Source organism: Theobroma cacao, chromosome 4, assembly GCF_053813885.1.
Source record: "Theobroma cacao isolate CCN51 chromosome 4, ASM5381388v1, whole genome shotgun sequence".
NCBI lineage: Eukaryota > Viridiplantae > Streptophyta > Magnoliopsida > Malvales > Malvaceae > Theobroma > Theobroma cacao.
This window is the reverse complement of record NC_142642.1, coordinates 34,911,778-34,933,142: the sequence shown is the minus strand read 5'-3', so window position 1 is coordinate 34,933,142 and position 21,365 is coordinate 34,911,778. Positions and strand designations below refer to the sequence as shown.

At 35.5% G+C, this 21,365-nt stretch overlaps 2 protein-coding genes across 2 annotated transcripts; both read right to left on the bottom strand.

Moving 5' to 3' along the window:
* Positions 1-2,381: 2,381 nt before the first annotated feature.
* On the bottom strand, positions 2,382-4,963 carry LOC18602653 (HXXXD-type acyl-transferase family protein). Its single transcript, XM_007034174.3, has 2 exons — positions 4,458-4,963; positions 2,382-3,533 (listed from the first exon to the last, which is right to left on the bottom strand). Exons 1-2 carry the CDS (start codon positions 4,884-4,886, stop codon positions 2,640-2,642), a joined length of 1,323 nt encoding a protein of 440 aa, XP_007034236.2. The 5' UTR covers positions 4,887-4,963; the 3' UTR covers positions 2,382-2,639.
* A 3,838-nt stretch (positions 4,964-8,801) lies between these two features.
* LOC18602652 (myb-like protein X) lies at positions 8,802-18,352 on the bottom strand. Its single transcript, XM_007034172.3, has 4 exons — positions 17,971-18,352; positions 16,726-17,657; positions 9,997-11,050; positions 8,802-9,776 (listed from the first exon to the last, which is right to left on the bottom strand). The coding sequence occupies exons 2-4, from the start codon at positions 16,801-16,803 to the stop codon at positions 9,289-9,291; spliced, it is 1,620 nt and encodes a 539-aa protein (XP_007034234.2). The 5' UTR covers positions 16,804-17,657; positions 17,971-18,352; the 3' UTR covers positions 8,802-9,288.
* Positions 18,353-21,365: the final 3,013 nt, after the last annotated feature.

Genomic DNA, 21,365 nt, shown 5'->3' with positions numbered 1-21,365 from the left:
TGATCACTTCAGAAAGTTGAGATACCAGCCAAGTGACAGAACTAATCCTCCGTATTTTCTGCTATTGGGTTCCTTCTAAACAGTAAAAATATGAGCAAATCAATACACTTTTAAAATCTGAACTGCGAATGACTTGCCCCTTGAGTGTTGAAATTGCCCATTGAAGTCAAAGTCCCAATCACTGGCTGCTCTATAGACTTGTGATTTCTGCAATTAAATAGCACTCCATATTTCCTTACAAGTAAAGAAGATATGATTCCTACAATCTTCATCACTTCCACAGAGAAAACAGTTTATATTTTGCAAAGGAATTCCCCAATGCTTCAATCTTGACAGAGTGGGGAGTTTGTCCAATGCAACCTAGCCAGTATCCTTGGGGATATATAAAGGAAACCAAAGTAACTTGTGCCATCCCACCTTAGATTGTTTGTGCCTAAGAAACTCCCATGTGTCAGCCACGTGGCTTGCTAGAGCCTGTAGGAAGCCAAAGAATAGTGTCTGCCTGCAGAGGATTAGGAGTAATAATACTATCAACAGCTGCAATAATAACCGATATGGCCCTTGATCTAGTCTTAAACCAATTCCACCCATTACCTTCAACAACAACAGCAACCTTGACTTGTTTATGGAGTCCAGAGAAATGGTTCAAGAGAGGGCCATGAGGGTGCCAGTTGTCAAGCCAAAAGAAAGTATTCCTCCCGTCACCAATTTCATGCTTAGTCTTAAAATCTTCTTCCAACACCTGGTACAATGTTGAGGGATAGGTACATGCCAAAAGTTCCTGCCTCTAATTACATATTCATGAACCCAGGTTACCCAAGTAGATCCAGACTTACAGTAAACAGTCCAAAGTTGTTTGCGTACACAAGCCTTATTCCAAATGGCCATATCCGTTGAGCCTAAGCGACCTTCAATGCCATTGCCAACTAACTTAATTTGGCACCCTTTGCGTTGCTCAAACATATTTGCACATGTCTTGGAGGTTTTGCAATTAGAAATCTAAGACTTTAATAAAAAGATCTACTTTAGACAACGTAAATAATGAAAGGGATCAATGTAACTGAACCAGCCATTACTTCATAAACTGCACATACGTTTTGATAAAATGTCTAATGTTATAAGTAAAGCGTTCAATTACATTGAGAACGATGCGGAAAAATCTCTCTTCAACCCAAATTTAAGGAAGGGAAGAGTAGAGAGACTATTGGTATCAAAGGATATTAATATCATGGCAGCACTGAATATTTTCATTGCCATGATAGCTTCGTTCTTTTCTGGGGCAATGATGCCAGTCAAATCTGCGGTTGAATACCATGACTATGCATACGTGTCACGCCCCTTTTGTGGAGAAGGCCGGGACAGTCCGATGGCAAGGGCTTGGGGCTCGAGAGTAGGCGAGCCAGCTTGAGGATGGGCGATTAACGAGGGCTGAAACCCCAATTTGGTGCCGAGGGACTTGGAGGTATCGGCACCCGCGAGCGGATGAGCGCACGGGCCAGCACACAGACGGGGCTCGCAGGCGCGCAGGGAAATGGAGCGCAGCAGAGCAGGCAGACTGGCGTGCAGCTGGGGGGCGCGAACTGCCCAGGCAGTCTGCCTGGTGCACGAGAAACACTAGCCAACCCGAGACCTGCGGGGCAGCCGTTGTCTGCCGTGGGCAACAGGACCAGGGGCACGTCAGGAGGGCTTAGAAGAGTTCAAAACAGCCCCTAGCCGTTGGGAACTGTCTTATAACGGCTCCAAGGGATCCTAGGCTATATAAACCCCTTGAGCCCCCTCATTTAAGACTAATGACTCTTATATTAGAATTATTATCAATAAAAGATCTCTCTTTGTTCTCTCAATTCTCTTGTTCTTGTCAAAATCGATCTTAACTTACTAACTTGAGAAAGCTGCTAGCTTTTCTAAGCGACCTTGAGTGAGGCAAAGGCTAGGTCCACGGGTCAAGAGAAAACCCCCGTGACATGCACACCAATATAGACTGCCCTGGAATCGATCTGCCAAAGCCTTCCCCATAGTTTTTCAACTTCTGGAATGGATGAAAGAGATGGATTAATGTCAAATACATAGCTTTTTACTGCCAAGAAAACAAAAAAAGATGAACAATTCAATTGTGTAACTACTCTTTAGCTCGAATCTTGGTATGGTTTATTGTAGAAATTGACGTTCCAATCACTTAATTCTATTTTCCTTTCAATCTTAGCTTGGCCCCTCAAAGCCTACTAATGCAAGTCTGGCTGATCTCTGCTACTGCCTACTGCTGCTGGTTGCATATCCCTATCGAGAATTAACTTCTTCCATTCACACATTTTAACTTCAAATTATAATATTCAATGTCTGTGATAAAATTTCCCAAAAGCTTGTAGCATTTAGAGTTCAACTATTCATCAAGAGTTGAATATATTTTTCTATTTTACAATTTCATGTTATCTTCAGTACATTACTACGTCAATGATTATGTAACCAACTACTGCTGCTGGTTATCAACCAGGCTGAAAGCCTGAAATAGTGCAGCAACATATGCAGTTTCTTATCAGTACAATAAAAGTACTAATAATTACTAATAGCCAAGGTAGTTCCACACAAAAAAAAACTCCCACGCGCAGGCAAGAACACATGCCGATTGCAAAGTGCTGCAATCATTCAAGTTCAGTTGCAAGAAGTAAACCACTCCTTTTTAGCTCAGACTTTAGCTTCAGTAATTGATCCTCTGGCAAAGTTATCGTGACCAATCTTTCTTTGCCATCACTCTCAGTACTTGGGGGCCCTGGAAGAAACAAAACTGCTCCTTCGTCTCCCACACCTTGGATAGAATAATATGCAAACATTGGTTTATGTCCTTTTAACTCCAATTCATATAAACCGACATCTTCCAGGTTCACAAATGTTAAATTTGTCCCATACATGATGTAATCTGTCACCCCATTCTCTTTCTCTACAGCAGCCTCAATCTTGTTTCTTTCATCCAGGCCCTGATCTTCAGCTAGCAACATTGCTAACTTGTTCAAATCTGCTTCCGTGACAGAGAAATTTGCCTTGACTGCACTTATGATTTGACTGTTGCTAGGAACATTAGTGTCATGGTAGGGATCTTTTCTACAAACTGTCACAATTTGTGGTTCATATGCTTCTTTAACTCTGGCTATGCATTGCCAAATAACAGCGCAAACGGACTCGAAAGGCGAAATTTTTTTACCTCCATCTTCACCACATATCTTTACATGTAAGGTTAATAGCTGTAGTTTGCTCAAGAAGAAAGAAAAAGTTTCCATTTTGCAGTTATTGGCAGTTACCCAAAGGTCTCCAACAGGGTTGACCTGCTTTGCAGAAAGTGGTTCCTTGGCAAGTTGGGTTGGGTCATCAGGTTTTTCAATCTTGGCAACTGACTCTGAGAGGGTGAGTGGCCCATTGAGCTTAAGCCCAGCCATGTATTGGCCCCAACTATTGATGAAATCAGAGGCTGAAAATGCATCTCCAAGGATATGGGCCCAGCTCATCCCCACTGAAATTCCTCCGCATTTGAACCAAGTAACCTGCACAGCAAAGCTCAGTAAAAGATCAGGGAAGGAAAGTAATGAAGCCACTAGAGTTCAAGACCCAGCGAGGTCCTTACATACCTAGGGGATAGGGCAATTCTTGCATAGACATGGTTAGTCACTCCCTATACTTGTCCTCTCTTTCTTCTATGGGCTACTAGAACTATTAATTTTCATGTTGAAAGAGTAATATTCCTCATTCCTACCTCTGTCTAACTATTGACTCGTTGCTATCACCATCTACATCCTCTTTTAAAAGCTTATCAAGTCATTGCAATATAATAAACTTAACTTGATCTATGCTCATTTGTTACTTTTTTTAGATTAGCATAAATAAATAAAACTATTCATGATTCGAAATTTTTATCTTGTGTGAAAATTCTACATATACCTAGTTGGGATTACAAGAAACCATCAAAAACACATTCACATGTATCAAAAAAGAAAGAAACATAACTCATGCAAAGGTTCGTTGGTAGCATTTCATGATTGGTGTGCCATGACAACCATAGTGATACTGAGAGCATTGGCCTTCGCATTAATTGGTGATTGGTACAGTTGGGAAGAAAAGTTGTGCAAAAAGAAAAGTATAACGTGAACAAAGGGCGAAAGAAAAAAAAAATTCTTCTCTATTTTTAATGTTTTAACCTAAAAACTTGAAGCTAAACCTTTGAAGAAAGTTAACCTAATAAAAGTTTTGTTGGGTTTTACTATCTCGTTGACCGAAGAAAGGCAGTACGACTCTGCGGAAATGATTAAGTAAAGTCAAAGGTTGACTTAAAAAGAGCCTTTCTGTTTATAAGTTATGAACAATTACTATATAAGGTAATATGATACTAGCACGTTACTATATCAGGGAGAAGTATTACTAGAAACTACCTTAGCCGGAAAGGTTGCTAAAAATATTAATGAATATATCACCTGTAAGTAAACTGAAGGAGAAAATGATAATTCTGGGCCGATGGCTCGATGGTAAACGAGCAGGTTGTGAAGGGAATCATCTCCCATCTCTAGCCATTCATCGATTGTCTTATCACATAATCCTTCCACGAACCTCACCCCACAATCGTTACACTTTATATAGGGTCGGCCTGACTCGCTTCTCTTGATCCGGCCGGAGGTGATATAATAGTCGTTGAGCGAAAAAAACATGATTTCCTTCATGCGTGCGATGGTTAGCCCTTCCACTACCTGGCTGCTAAAGAAGTAGACCCCTTTGAGGTAGTGAAGCTTCATGGCTAAGTCAAGGCCGCTAAGCTCATGAACCACATCCGTACCGGTCACGCGGCCTGGGCCGACGGATGAGAGCCTAATGTTATAGACAAGGCGGTCTTGTTCTGGAGGAACCATGCTGCTGATTGGGAAGTAAGTGGAGTGGAGAGAGAAATAGGTAAAAGTGCGTGGAAGGCCTGACGCGCTGGCCAACGTGGCTTTGGGGTCTTATAAATTGGGTTCTCAAATCAAGAGCGGTGGGGGATTTAATGGGAAACATTTATTTGGTTCCTATTCATTGGTTCGTTAGGCGTGGAGCAGTTGGCCACTTTGGCTTTGCATTTAAAGTTCACCGCTTAGTTTGAAATGGATGAGAAGCACCTTCTAACCAGAGATTTTAAACTGGGATGATTATATATGCTTACTCAAAATAAGGTGCATTTTTTGCAAAATAATTAAAAAAAAAACTCTTAAAATAATCCATAGGAACAAATATGCATGAGAACAAAAGTTCAGGAAGATTGATGTTCAGGCGGATAGTAAATTAGTAGTTGCTACGGTAACTTCTTAGTTAAATCACCTTTACTCAAATTCAGATTTAATTCATAGCATTCACAATTTCGACTAACAAGTGGTTCTCTATCAATGAAAATTCCCTAATCTTAACTTGTCTCCTTGTAAAGTTAGAAGTTTACTTCTAAATAATGTAATCAGAATTTGTTTCTCTCGATTAATTAGGTAATAAATATTTATTCTTAAAAAAAATTATTTAAATTTAATGTTAAAAACCAAAATAAAAATTCATCTGAAGGACAATTAGTCAGCCCGTGCATTTGATGAAGGTCCCTGTCCAATATGTAATTAATGTCATTATTACATATTCATCTTAATTAAAATTAAGTATGTATATATATAAATATAAAAGGAATCAAACATTGAACCTATATATAGCTACGCATCAAAGAGGATGATACATACACATTAGACATGCATTTTTACATCAACCATTACGCATCTCCGCAGTCCACTTATCCTCATCAAACATTTTTACCTTTGTCAACCCAATGCTCCATCATGGGTTGCTTTTCATGTATGTATATATATATATGCCATTTTTATAATTTATTTTTTGAGTGATGTATTTTCTATTGCCCAAGGAATATAATTGAAACTCAACAAAAATAAAAGGGACATAAATTAATAATGTCCTCTTCAAAGATTTATTATTAGTCTTAACATTCAATTATATATTAGCTTTATCTTTCAATTAAGACATTATTGAACTCAAATTTTAGCTGATTAAAATATTAATTTATCTTTTTTATATCAATCAAAAACACATTGGTATAATTATTTTGTTACAATTATTATGATTAATTTTCCATCGTTTTCAACAAAAAAAACAAAGTACGGTTTATGATTAATTACATTCACATTACTTGATTGAGTACATGTCAATCGTTGGAAATTTATTTGTGAAGTTTAAAAATTTTGTTATCAAAATAAATTTCTGTATAGGATAATAATATAAAAAAATTAAAAAAAATTGAAATTTTAAATAAAATTAAAGAATTGAGAACACGGTCCCCTCCTACTAGCGCCACCCTACTTTTGCTTTGTCCTTGCTTTCCTGTCTTTGCTCTCAACTCGAGTATGGTGTTTTGGAAAGTTTTGAATTTTACCATAAAATTCTTCATATAAAGTCTTCTCTCGTACCCAAAAATTTTATATATATTTCTGAAAAGTATTTACAACGACTCTCAAAGCATTAAAGAGGGAACAAGATGGAGGATAAGGTTTGACCCAGAAATGATACCATGTTGGAGATGGTTTAAGAACTCATTTATAGCAATTGATTGTTACCTTCAAGATACCTAGTTTCATTTCATAAGGTTAACTTAGTCATTCCATAAAGTCTTTAAATAAAAAGAAATGGTAATTAAGGGGCTGAAATTTTTAATAAAAGATATTAATTGTATATATTAAATTAATTAACGCAATTGAAAATACCTAGCTGTCTCTGCTTTAATCATCTGGGGCCTTAAATGACTTACCATTAATACTTCGGGCCCTCATGTTAGGCCGAAACTTAGTTGGAAATTGTGGCAATGAAACTCTCCTGGTTAATTTCCAATACGTTCGGCTTATGTGGGATCCATTCCATTTCTTGGTCGACCTGGAAAGGTGTATACCATAGATGGGACGAAGAAAGATCAGTGAACGATAGCAATCGCAGGTTTTGTAGAATGGCCTGATTAATCTTTCCATTGACACCGAAAATAATTGCAGCCAACTAAAGTTTGAGTTCTTGATCCCCATAGTAAAAAGGAATTTCATTGTATTTGAATGAGTTGGGAGACGGCAAATGCTAGCTATGAGTTCTCCACGTAGAAAGGTGTTTCTCCAATAATGGGAAGAAGGGAGAGAGAATTACTGAACTAAATGAGACAATACATAATGGTCCCATTATTGGGTAATAAGGGCAGTGACAAGCGACAATCTAACTTACCTAAGCTTATCTAGCCAGCTCACTCAGCTTAAATTCAAAGGGGTCCGGGACAATTGGGAGGGGGCTTCAAATTGCCACCTCCCCTTTTGCAGCTGTAATTTGTAAATATATTGTGTTTGTGAAAATTTGTTAAACAGAAAAATTAATTTTATATAAAATTAAAAAGAAAAGAGAGAAAGGGTATGAGATAAATAATTAGAATAATATGCAGTTTATTAAAATTTTAATTTTAATTTTTTTATATAATTATATATCATATCGTATATATTAAAAAACGTCATGTCTTGTACTAGCAATGTGTACCTTGAATAGGTTGTGAATTGAGGTAAAATGCATTTGACGGCACAATTAATCCCCTTAACATTATGGCTATCATATAATGTAGACTCAACCTTTTTACGAACGGTATTTATAATCGTTATCATTGTTTGCAATATGTTATAAATGAGCAAACGTGACTCCTAAAGTCCCAACTCACTGACTACTTATAGTCTTTTTTTTGTCATAAATGCCAAGGAATAATAATATTAAACATGTTGCTCATTACGGATATTTTTATCCAATTATTTCTTTTTTTTTAATAATTATAAAATAAAACTTAATTTTCTTTTATCAGTATCCGAGCATTTGGTTTACTGATTTGTACATGATATTTTTACTTAAAAATAATATTCGAATTTCTCTTCTCTAATTATAAAAAAAAAATTAATCTTCTTTGACCCTAACGTTGTATATTGAATTTTCAAGTTAAAAATCCTTCATTAGAAGAACATTTGGCTAGATCGAGGATATGATTGTTCCTTTGGTAGATTGGCTTAGCTTAGCTTTTTGTAATCAGCTTCTTTCCTACACCAATCTCAGTTTTCTTGATCGCTTACTGTGTTTTCACGGAGCAATATACAATGATTGGGGACTTGCTGTCTTCGAATAAATGATGTCTGCTGCAATAACACTCTTAGATATAAGATTACCCAGATTTCAATAATGTATTAATGTTGTAATATCATCTGTAAATACTAATATCACATCAAACACCTTAGAATAATTAGATAAAGTGTTTCAATCTCAAATTAAACAAGATAGTTTTCCAAAGAAGCTAATAATGGTTCCATGAAAAAAAAATAATTTCAAAACAAATTCAATCTCAGGTAACGTGATTAATAACGACGAGAGTGTTGTGAGATTAAATAAGACAATAAATCACATTAAACACTTTAAAAAAATAAATAAGATATTTCAATCTCATGTTGAACAAGCTTTCAAAACTTTTAAAAAATCTTTACTAGCGAATTTTCAATAGTAAGGCACAACTCTCATCGCTTTTCTTTTTACTAGCAAATTTGCCAAGAGCTCGATCTCTAAAATCAATGAAAGGTTTGAGGCAGCAGGATGGAGGTGGTTAATTTCAAGGCACACAGCTTTACAGGAGAAACAGGGGAGCAAAGGACAGAAGAACATGGGGACTCGACTGAGAATGGAAAACAGAGATGATAAGTCTATACACGGAGCAAAACGGTAATATAAACAACAGTTACAAAGAGAGGTGAATAAATGAATGCGACTACTTTCTTTTCCCTCTATCTTACATTTCTTGTAAATAAGAGTTCTATGTTACAAATCAAAATTGCAGTGGAGTTGCAAAGACCACAGCTAGTTTCTCTTACATTCTCAATTAGAAAGAGCTTCTCAGCTTTAAGCAATTAAAATAAGAATTGCACAAGCTTACACATCTCCCTTTCAAGGCACCGTCATTCGGTTGCCTTTGTGGCCTCGTGTGTTTTGAATGAATTAGTTGGTTCGAACCAAGGGGCAAATACCCACCCTCCAGACATGATAGAGCATGTGCTCGTCGATGCGACAGATCACTTCCTTTCAACAAAGTTTGGCAGCCGGTCATGCAAAAACATTCACTGCAACACCGGTGTTTGACAACAAAAGAATCCTCAACAGAAATCAAACAATCCGCCCAAAAGGCCAAATCCTGCTGCATTGTAGGAGGGTTGACCGTGTGCCCACTAATAAAAGACCAAATCAGTATGGAATAACATATGGAAGAGCACAAATATCAGCTGACTCTATCTGCAGCGCCTCTGCCCACACTTGTGGTGCCTCATCAATCTCAGAAAATCCCACCTTGGGCTTCTTTGATTGAGATTCATTGCTGTGAAATAGCCAGTCTTGGTCATCAAAATCAGACCATTCTTCCATTTTGGGCACCGAAAGTACCTGGCTCAAATACTTGGAATCTGGATGGGGTGGTTTCATAGACACTTCATCAATTTGAATAGCTTGTGCATTTGCTGCTAAAGGCTTTGTTGGGGAGACAGATAACAGCTGGGCTTCAATGATACCATTCACCTTGCAATCTTTATTATCCACTTTAAGACTGGTTCCTGCCCCTTGGCTATCCGAAGTAAGTGGTATGGGAGCTTGGCAAGATTCCAACGTCCTTCCATTGTCAGTCAATGGATGAGAGGAAGAAGTAGTTCTTGGAAACTTATTGGGTTTATTGTCATTAACTGTAACAAAAATCAAAAAGAAAGCAGAACCCGTTACCAAGATGGTTATAGAGCTTTAGAACTTTAACCCCTGCTAAGAAAAATGGATAAATTTATTGCCATGAAAGCAATTGCATGATTTTATGCATGGGTTTACCAGCAGGTTTCCTAACAAATAAAAGGAACCTAATTTTCAAGTGATCAGCAGGATTTATACACACAATCATGGTTATAAACTCACCATGAAAAAATCCATTTTTTTCCAAGTCCTTCCGCTTGCGGAGATTTCCCTCAGCAACAGCATCCTTGTTGCCCTCCTTGGAAGGATGTGATGTTTTCAGATTAATGGTACCCACAGGGTCATCTTTGTTGCTTCCTTTTACGTTATCCTGCTCGATATTCCTACGTTCACTTTTTGCCTTAGCCTTCTCCTCCTTCTTCTTCTCTTTGTCCCTGTCCTTATCTTTCCCATGACTTTTTTTCTCCCTGTCTTTATCCTTGCGTTTATCCCTGATTTTATCATCACTTTGCTTTTCTTTGGTTTTTTCTTTCCCCTCCACCCGCCTCTCAGTATCCTTCTCCACTTGTCTGGGAATCCCTTCAACTCTAGCTTTAGCTGCTCCAGGAAGGTTCTGAACCATAGCATTTCCACTAGATCTTGTCTCTTCCCTGATTCCTTGCACATCCAACTTCCTATCATCACTTCTCTTGCTCTTTTCCTTCTCTTCCAATATGTTGGCGGTCTTAGCCACCAATCTGACCATTCCCTCGTCTCTTTTTTGGTCGGTACCCATAAACTTATCCGCCAATTGGTTTCCAGTTCCTGCACCTTCATCTCTAACCCTCCTTCCCAACTCCTGCACAAATTTAGAATCCCTGAAATCTTCAGCCAGATGGCTATTCTGGGTGATCTTCTCCCCATTATAACCTGAAAATTGCCCAGCAAGTTTCTTCTCACCTGAGAAACTGCTTCGGTCTTTATCCCTACCCTTCTCTTTCTGAATAAACTTCTCTCCACTGTGACCTTCAAACTTTCCTTGAAGCTTCTTCTCATCTGAGATTCTCTCCCCATTTTGACCCTCAGGATGACCAGGAAATTTCTTCTCTTCTGAGTTATTACTTCTATCTTTTTCTTTATCTCTATCCTTTTCCTTCTTTTTGTCTTTGTGTTTTTCCTTTTTGTCTTTCTTATCCTTATGCTTTCCATCACTCCTATCTTTCTCCTTTTTTTCTTTATTTTCTCTCTTCTCCTTTTCCTTCTTATCCTTCTTATGCTTCTTCTCTTTTTGCTTCTCCTGAAAATTGAGAATGATCTTAGAAAAACACGGATTCATGAGTCGAATGCAAAAGAATATCTAATAACTAGGAAACAATCAAACAAACCTTCACTAACCCTCAAATGTGAAAGTTACGCTAAAAGATCCATTCTGCATAAAGTTACAATTAATGCAGATATTAAGCATATGAACCAAGTAAATACCTCTGTCAACAAATTACACACCAATCATCCATCAAGAAAATTTCCAAATGATTACTTAAGGTTTTGACAGAAGATAAATCTAATAATTCCCTTTGTATCCTGTCTTGAAAAGGTTATGAGAGAGGGAATTAAAGGAAATCTGATAAACATTTATTAGCCAAGCAAAAGGGAGAATCAAAGAAAACACAACAATAACAACACACACCACAAACACGAAACACAAAAAGAACGACAACTAGTAAATGGCAGACAAGGCTGAACCACCATCATTCACCAATATAACCACCCAGCAAACAGATAGCAATATGCCTGGATAGCTAAAACAGAATTCCACACATCTCTACCATAAAATGTTGTTGCAATAGCAATCATAAAATACCAAGCCTTAAACCTCAGACAAAAAAAATTTTGAGATAACATGCTACATACCAAATTAATGAGCAAAATCTCCAATTATATTTGCTAAAGACCTTACCCATGCAAAAAGAACCAGGAAAACTCAAGCAAATTCTACTATTAAAGAGAAAATGGTACTCAAATCCATCAAATACAGCCTTTACACCAAATTGTTCTGAAAATCTATTCTATATTTTAGCTGCATAGGAGATGAGGCACTTCTCAACCTTAAATTAGGCATACCTTAATGTCATCATCAGCAAGCAGATGACAGAAAGGAGATAAGCAGGCCACCAGAAGGTCCACTACCGATCAAAGCAAGGTGAATTTAAATGACATGAAAAACATCCTACTAACAAAGTGGTGGAGAACAAGAAGACACAGATTTGTTTCGCCATCCCTGGAGACTTTCGAGAAATTTGAGATTAAGGTAGTAAAGTAGTGGAAAGAAATCTATTAACATGAAATCTCATCCTTTAAACAAGAAATTCTTGAGGCACAATGCACTCATCATTGACAAAGCTGATATACATATCGCATTGTATTTGAATAAGGAAGGCTTAAAGGAACAGAATTTCCTTAAGTTCTTACAGAAAAGGCTTCTTGATGCATTCCGTATTCTCCATTGTGTAAGGAAATATAGTCTATCAACTCCATTCTCTCAACAACAACTCACAATAACCCAAGCTAGATCAATAAGAGAAAAAATTATAAACGCCAGCAACACCAAACTTCATTTTCATTATTGCAATTTCACTTGCACTTCTAGATACCTTTCATGGGTGTACTTAGTGCCAAAGGTGAAAACACTCTTTTCCTACCAAATATAATGCAGTAAAGTATCAAACACTCATTTTAGACATGCAAAGAGTGACCTGTGAAATTTTGAATATCCCAATGAACAAGAACTATTGAATACCCCGATGAACATTGCTTAAATAATCACTTCACCAAAAAGTTTCAGTCTCAATGCTGTAATTTGGGCACCTTCTCGCTTCCTCTCTTTATCTTCTTTAGAGAATTTGGTGCCATTTTGTGAAAGAAAGGAGGAAGGGAATCTTTCACGTGGTAACCAGAATGGTCACTATGCCAGTTTAGCACTCAGTTTCTCTAAAATCACATACTTACGAAACTGAATTGGGATTTTTAGTACACATTCGAATAAAGAATTTGGAAAGAAGATACTAGCATCATGTGTGGCAGCCAAATTCTCTGAAGAGCTACAATCATAAAAGTATCTGTGTTCCTCGTAGTCTTCCTACCCAAAGCACCACGACTCATGGCCAAAAGTGATTTCAAGTTGACTTATAGAATTTTTAAAGGTGTGACACAGTCAATTAGAGCAAACACAAGTTGGAGGAAATCTTGGCCAAGATGACAGTCATACTCGGTTGAAAATTAACCAGTTCAAACCATATATTCAGTTTATGCCATGACAGACAATTCACTTCATGGGCAACAAAAAAAACGACAAGGCACCAATCCCAACATCAAGAAATCATGATGAAAACTCATATTCTATCCCTGGTAACTCGCAAGATAAACCATACCCCACCAAAAATATCCTCCATCCATGGTAATGAATGTTTGGCCCATTCCTTCAGCAAAGCCCAAACTATTTCTTCATATCAACCTCATGATCTCTCTATAACAAACAATACAAAAGCTTTTCTATTCTAGTAATCAACTTAATGGCAGCATAATAGCAGATTTCCATTAAGAGAAACTTATTCATGATGCTCTCATCCCACAAAAGCCATCCACAAGTTACTTGATCTCCCCAAATCAACATATCAACTAACCAATTAATTAAAAATGAATACATCGAACCAGCAACTTTACATCTAGAACTAATACTAATGGAAGGTTTGCCACATGCTTTTAAGTGAATAAATTTCAAATATATTACTCTGAGTCACAAACTAATATGAAAATTTAAGCTTAGGTGCCGAAATGTCACCAGAAGAATTAGTACTATAAGTCAAAATACATATGATTGGGAACAGGAAGACATGGAAAGTCGACAAGAAAACACTCCTTGATGAAGAAAACTGTATAAAACAGCTTCATGGTGAAGAAATAAGGTCTCCAAGATAAGCTGCCAACACCAAAAAGGGTACAAGGAAATCAAGAAAAAAACTGCAGGAAGATGCAAACGTGCTTCCCAAGCCAACCCCCTCACCCAAATTACTCCTCAATGGAGAAAACATTATAAAATACCTTTCTGGTGAAGAAATAAGGCCACCAAGATCAGCAAACAAAAAAAAGAGGGTAATAAATATTTCAAGGAACTGCAGGAGGATGCAAACATGCAGGGGAGCATGGGAATGCGGTAATAAGAAATCTCCAAGAATACAGAATAAACTCCTAGTGACATGAGCGTGAAAGGGGTTCAAGAATCCAAACAAAATAAAGAGACAGAGACAGAGAGATCATACAGCCATTCAATCTCTAATATTAATCAGAACCAGGATGCACTACCAGTATATAGACCACTCAGCATTCCCTCATAGCATAGACTCAAGTCACATCCTGTTTCAGCCATTCCAAACACACTGACCACTTTTAAAAGTTAATAAACAACAATAACTTTTGAATGCATATTGAGTTTTTTTAAATAAAAAAAGAAAACAATAACATAAACAAAACAATACAAAAGAGAGAAACACAAGGTGGCAGGGTGTAACAGAATGCAAAGCCAGATAAGATGATAAGAAATCACACAAGATTGAGAGCGCCCGTCTAGCAGCAGCAGTAGGAATTGCCAAAATGATAGGATGTTTGCTTTTGAAGCTTCAATTATTTAAAGCAAGAAAATTACGCAGGCCAGATCATGAAGCTATCACTCTACTTTTATATTCATTTACACTAAGAGACATGCAAAGACAAATGATTTAATACACGTGATTAATTTGGATTATTCCTTCTGGATCTGCAATACTACTAATACAGTTGCACTAAAAATTCATTCTGACATATCCTACCAACAGATATGAGAAAACACAAGGGAAGCGGTTGAAACAAAAACGTGAGGGAATTCAAATTCAGGACACTGCAGAAGAATAAAATTCTTACGAAAATACGGATATGTAAAAAGTTACTTATCTCTCTCTCTCAAGTGGATATATTCCTCAAATTGCATCACGGTGAAAAGCAGAAGATAAGGATTCTCATAGCAAAATTACCAAATGCAGCTAAAACTAGGGGGGAAACTACTTGAGTTACTCGTAAAAATCGACAACCCTACATTCATCAATCAAAAATAAACTTTTTCCTTGTGAATGTGGTTATTAAATTAAAATTCTTATCCGAGCAATAACCACAACTTCATAATAAACATTGAAAGAATATGGGAGAGGGAAAACGAGTCATGGATCATGCATACACCAATTAACATTACTACTTTCTCAAACAATTACCTTCAAGTATTGCTAATGCCAACATGACACCAACTAGCGTGCATAAATGATACAAAAAAATTTGTAACTGACTCGCTGATTGTAATTAAAAGAAACTCAGAGCCTTCGATTCCTCCTTGCTTTTAACTTTCGAATTTAGTCAAACTCAGTATAAAGCTGTAACTTTAAATAGCATATCAACACCCAATCAGAAAAGATTTTAGGTTAATTGTTGAAACTACAAAGTCATTGACTTTCAAACATCTGAGTGTCTTAGATAGAATGCCTAACTAGCTTTATCATGTTTCAAAGTGTCGAAACTAAATTAAATATCAATTTCGACCACAAACTTGTTTCTTCTAACCTATTTAAAGAATTTTCTCCCATCTCATCTCCTCAAAGAGCCTCTAAGTTCACTCTCAATCTGGCTGGCAAAACTGCAAAAGCTAACCATTTCTGCCAGGTCAAATCACTTGATCTGAACAGTCCAAAACGTTGCCAATTCCTTTAAAGTACCCTCATTCAGTTCTCATAGCTTCTTTTGCAAAATAATAAATTTTAGTTCACACACAAGTCTACATGATTAATTCCACTATTCTAACACATATTAAACACGTAAAAACTTGGAAAGAAACTGATTCTCGAAGATATCGGAAAAGCAGACACCCAAGGTGATGCTTCTATTCTTAACTAATTAATATGTTCAAACTCCAACCAACAGGACAAGCCAGTGTTAACCCGAAACTGCATCACTTGTCACCGGCTGGAAACCATAATATCACCCTCTGTGATAACAGAAGGGTAAAAGGAACAAATTAACAAAATAGACTGATTAAAAAATTAACAAATCCAATAAATCTTGTGGGGAAAACATGAATCCTCTTCCACATGTGATTCCTAGACCAAGTCCAACATCATTTAGTAGAAGCTTTTCTTTGATGAGAGGGGACAAATGAAGTGTTCCAAAGTGAACTTTAATCTGTAAATAACAAATTGAAGCTAGCTGGATTTAACCTGACTTAATCTTTCATTCAACAGAATGTGGGCACTGCTTTTTTGCCGGATATCTTTACAAGTTATAAGCTCCTCAATCCATTATTTCTATGAACTAAAAGTATCATTAGAGAATAGATTAATAGAAAAACATGAGATATATTTGCATATAAGATTATCAAAACCACTTGTATAATAACAGATAAACTCCAAAATAACAATGCAGATTCTAACACCATAGTAATAACCAAAAAAAAAAAACTTTAATAAAGATTCATTCAGCCATAAATCATCAGTCACCAATAGTGCCTAATGTACGTATATATATTAGGCACCCAAAATACTGCTCTACCATTCCAACTAAGCTTCCAGTTCAACCATATGCATATATAATTAAGATCTTATCTATTTAGAATATACAGCCTATCAACCTAATAAATGAACTTTTACAAATGTGCTTCATTCAGCAAGACATAGCATTTTTCAATCGTCGGTAAAAGCATTCACAGAATATTATGTATCACATAAAATACATTTTAAGACAAGACAGCATAAACTTTATAAGGCATTTAATGTTTCATAGAATAAAAACTGATAAGCAATAACTCAAATCCGATGCAACTATTATGGAACTAGATCTCATGAAACTAACAAATGAATGGTTATCATTAAATGTTACAGAATATAAGAATATGGGGTTAACCTTTTTTATTATGTCCACGTCATCGGTTCTAGCCTTCTTTTCATATCCTGGTGGTGGGAAAGGAAAGCAACGCGACATTTCACAGAATTTCAGAACACGAAACACGAATGCCTTCCAAAAGCCAAATCACTTGAATTATCTTCCAGTAGCGATGTTCTGGGAAGGGAACAACAAGTTACTATGCTCCTGTCCATGCACCATAACCCTACATACATTTCCAGCTTCAATGTTCCTCCATGAACTCCTGTCACTTAATAGCACACAAAACTCCTAAACCCACCAAGCCCTTGAATCTCCCTAACCACAACCGTCACCCAGGTCAACTATCTTTCACTTAAACAATTCACTTCAGATGCAAAAATCACCACCGCAAGTCTGAAATCACTTACTAAACCTACTGTAATCTTACACTAAGCTACTTCAGCAATGCCCCACAAAGAAAGATAACTTAAAGAAATGCTCTTTTGATGAAGAATTCTAACCTGAAAACTATGTTAAACCAAACGGTTTTCTAAGAAACAAAAATGGTCCAGTAGAATCTGACCGTCTACGTTGCCTGCTGGGACAATAAAGAATCATCACCTCCTCCTTCCAATAATAACCCAATACCAAAACCATCCCCCAATTGAGATCAAACACATAAAAAATCACTTAAAACCCAAATACCCTTTTTCTCTAAAACAACTAAATCTTCGAACCTTTTTTATCAGTATCTACACAATTCAATATGAAAGCAATCCTCCTCCATGCCCAAAAGCTTTGAAATCACCATTTCTTAAGCAATCTCTTTAAAGATTAAAGCTAGAGACAAATAACTCTTCAATCCGATGCTCCAAAAATGAGAGCTGGAGCCCATTTATACTCTGATCAAAACCCTAATCAGTTCCCAATTTGGGAAGTTTCCCCCAATTTGTTGATCCAGATGGAAAACCCTAGAAAAAAAAAACCATCAAACAAAAAACTTTCACTAAGCAAATATTAAGTACCCATTAAATAAAAAGATGAAATAAAGAAGGCCCAAATTTCATCTAAGAACAATTAAATCAAAAAACTAAAAATAGACCAAAAAAAGGAAAAGTTTTAAAGAAACACTTTTCTGAGTACCTAAGAGTAAATGGGTATCGATCAAAAGCCAAAAAGAAAGCTTTGATTCAAAGCGTGAATGTTAAAAAAATAAAAATAAAAATAAAAATCAGCTTTTAATAAAAATGAATTTCGAAGGTGATGGGAGGGTTAGATTATTACCTTGCCCGCTACAAAGTGGGCATTGTAGGAAGGACAAGATCTTTCTTTCTTTCTTTTTTCTATTTTTGCTCTCAGATTAATAAAAAATTAGATATAAAATGAAAATTAAAGAGATAAGTAGAAGAAGAAGAAGAAGTAGTCGGCAAACTTCAATCTCAGTTTCTTTTTTCAGTTATGTTTTTTCCGTAAGATTTTCTTTTTTTGGTTTTGTTTTGTAGGGGTCTGGGTATTTGAGAGAGAGAAGGAGAGAGCGCTTCTTTGTTAGAAGAAGGCTTATTTTTTTGTTCGGAAGTCACACGCGAGAATGAGAGGAAAACATTAACAAAAAAAAAGAAAGAAAGAAAAAGGGAGAAAAGAGAGAGAGCCCGAAGAAGGCCCAAATCAATTGTGCGACGCATAAACATTTTAGATATTAGATAGACAAGCAAGTAAGCGGAAGACAGTGTGAGAGTTGTGTATTTTCGTCTGCGCCTTAAGCTCGAGTACATAGATTTTTCTTACTAACATACCGTGTATGAATTCATATATCGATAAAAATCAGATTTATTAAGTAAAAGTCACATTTATTTTATTAAAATATTGATTGAGATTTATGATTATGATTTAATCATATAAACATTTCATAATAACTTTTATAAAATTAAATTGTAAAATTAAAACTCTTCGTTGATAATAATAATTAGGGATGACAATGGTCAAGGGAGGATGGCGAGGGCGAGGATTACCTCTTCTACCCTCATCTCTATCTCCACGAATTTTTTTCTAATGTCTATAATTGTCATGTTTCGTTTTAAGAATTATATTTTTTTTATAAATGTTTTTTTTAGAAAAATGAGATTTGAATTCATATTCTTTAAAGAATAAGAATATATACTAAATAATGAACCAAATATTATCATATTTTATAAATATTATTTTAATTAAATCGTTAACAAAAGAAATCATGTAGTTAATGTACTCTCATCTTATTATTGATAGCTACAAACTTTTTTTTGTGTTAATCCTACATGTTGATTTATGTAAACTATCTAATATAAATTTGGTACACCAGACTTACTATAATTTTCAAAAGATTTAAAAAATAAATCCTAACCACAATAAATTTCAATTTTTTTAAAAAATTTAACATAAATATTTAAATTTAATTTCTAAATACATACATATAAAGATATAAAAAAATAAATAATAATATAAGCTGGCCGAGAGGGAGCAACCGTACATCGTAATTGTTTTTTGTAAAAAAAAAACATTTTATTTGAAACCAATCAATGTGAAATTCTTAAAGTGAATTGAATTTTTTTTTTATTTCTAATAATAATAATTTGTTGTACAGATAGGATTAATTTTTAACCAAATTCCACATCTCTCTCACCAATTTGATTAAGTAGATATGATCTTCAGATTTTAAATTTCAAATCTGATTTTTAAATAATGCACTTAACTTAATTACTAAAATTAGACTCCACCTTTCCAAGAGGGTTTTAGAGTGCTCTCTCTCTCTATCTTTCTCTTTATCTATTTATTTTGCTTAAGCCTAAAGGATGGGATGAGCAACAGGGAAAGCCAAAATTTGTATTTCAATGGATGCTGCTTTAGGAATGCAAAACTTACTTAAGTACTAGCATGTAGTTTTGTTTAAAGTGTTTTGATGTAAGTTGATAAGGGTTGCATGCCGGAGAAGAAGCAGAAGAGGAAGATGCACGCGCTAGTGATGCGCGTGAGAGAAGAAGCTGCTCCAGAGAAAGAAGTCTAAGTTACAATAGGAAGCCATTTGTGGAAGCACATGTGGGTAGGATCCCTTTTGCCTGTTGGCTAATTTCTCTGCTAGTGAAGAATCACCACGTGGCACCACCCCAGCCAATCGATATCTATCTGTCCATACACGTGTAATCCCATCACGTGTCCCTTAAAAGACGACCATGATTGACTCAATACGCTACCCATGTGAAGCGGCTTTAGGCATTCCTCAGATTGCCTCCCAACGGCCCAAAGAGGGAGGACAAGGGGGGGGCTCTTCTCTCTTTGTTTGTCTTGGCCTTTGCATAGGTTCGCTAGGGTGGGTCTCTCCAGAAGCACACGCCGACGACACTGTTGCCATGTTTAGCCAAGATGGGCGAAGTCCAAAAATCCCCATTTTCTTATGAACCCTACAATAATTGCCCCTCCAATGACCCAAACATTGCCTTGTACACCAATAATGTGGTCTTCTTCCAGATTTGAAACCTGATTCTTTTGGAATTTGGTTTCGTACATCTTCTAAAAATAGCACTTTAACAATTAAAATTTAATTTTTTACTTTAAAATATTTCAGATTTGAACCTTGAAATACAAAACGTTACGATTCATATTTTTTTAGATTGTATATCCGAAACTCTAATAATTTTTTTTTTCAGGGAAGTTATTACTATTTTCATCTGCTATTCAAGGCAAATAGCAGACAATCTTTGTTTGATTTAGTTGCATTAGGCACATTACTTTAATGCATTGTTTTCTTTTTTATTATTACTAATATTTATCATTATTCCTTTTAAGTACTTGCACTATATTGGGAAATATTTGAAGGAGGCTGGATTGAACAAGCAATGAAGGATTGTAAAAAAAAAAAAAAAAAAGTGCATGAATCTCATAGAAGCCTTGTTAAATAGGTAGAGTAAATCTATATCCAAAAGGAAGCATGGAGTCAAATGAAATGGTTTGTTGACAAGTCATTGTAAAAATGAATGCTTATCGTTTTAATTGTCACTCATCGTCAATCCTTTTTCAAGTCTCGATCACTTTTACACGTCATCAAATATATATATCCTCATTTACTTATATATATACATATATATGTATCTTCGTCAAAGTAAATCACATATAAAAATTAATTTAATGATAATAAATTCAAGTAATGTTTTTTTATGAAATTAAAATAAAATATATATAAATTATAATAATAATCAAATATTAATTCTATATAAGAATCCAACGAATCAAACTTAACAAATATATCAATATATAATTAGGCAAGTTCAGTAAAATATATATTGAAGTTATCAGATTTAAACTTAGGACTTTAAGATTTTAAGATCTCTTTCTTGCCTTTGAAGACAAAATTTCATTAATCATTCAAGTAAGTTTCTTTAAAAGTAAATTTGTGAAATTTTTTATAAAAATAATTATATCAATAGTTAATAGTACAATTAAGAAATGCCTTTAAGTGGTTTTCAGCATTTGACTATAGGAATTAAAAAAAAATTTATATTTGGGATAGTAGTCACAAATCCCATATCAGTAAAAAATAAGGTAAGTTTTAGATATATAAATTCTGGTTTTCCACTAGCTATCAAATATGTTTATTAAATATATAAATATTAGTTTTTCACTAACTATTAAGTATGTTTTTTTAGTTAAGA

What these genes read in the sequence shown, in the direction of transcription:
- LOC18602652 (XM_007034172.3), bottom strand. Translation starts at nt 16,803, where the DNA reads ATGTCGCGTTGCTTTCCTTTCCCACCACCAGGATATGAAAAGAAGGCT. An exon ending in ACGTGGACATAATAAAAAAG is followed by an intron (nt 11,051 to 16,725) that starts GTTAACCCCATA and finishes CTCAATTTTCAG; the next exon opens with GAGAAGCAAAAAGAGAAGAA. An exon ending in AAAAAATGGATTTTTTCATG is followed by an intron (nt 9,777 to 9,996) that starts GTGAGTTTATAA and finishes TTTTTGTTACAG; the next exon opens with TTAATGACAATAAACCCAAT.
- LOC18602653 (XM_007034174.3), bottom strand. Translation starts at nt 4,886, where the DNA reads ATGGTTCCTCCAGAACAAGACCGCCTTGTCTATAACATTAGGCTCTCA. An exon ending in CTCCTTCAGTTTACTTACAG is followed by an intron (nt 3,534 to 4,457) that starts GTGATATATTCA and finishes TTTGCTGTGCAG; the next exon opens with GTTACTTGGTTCAAATGCGG.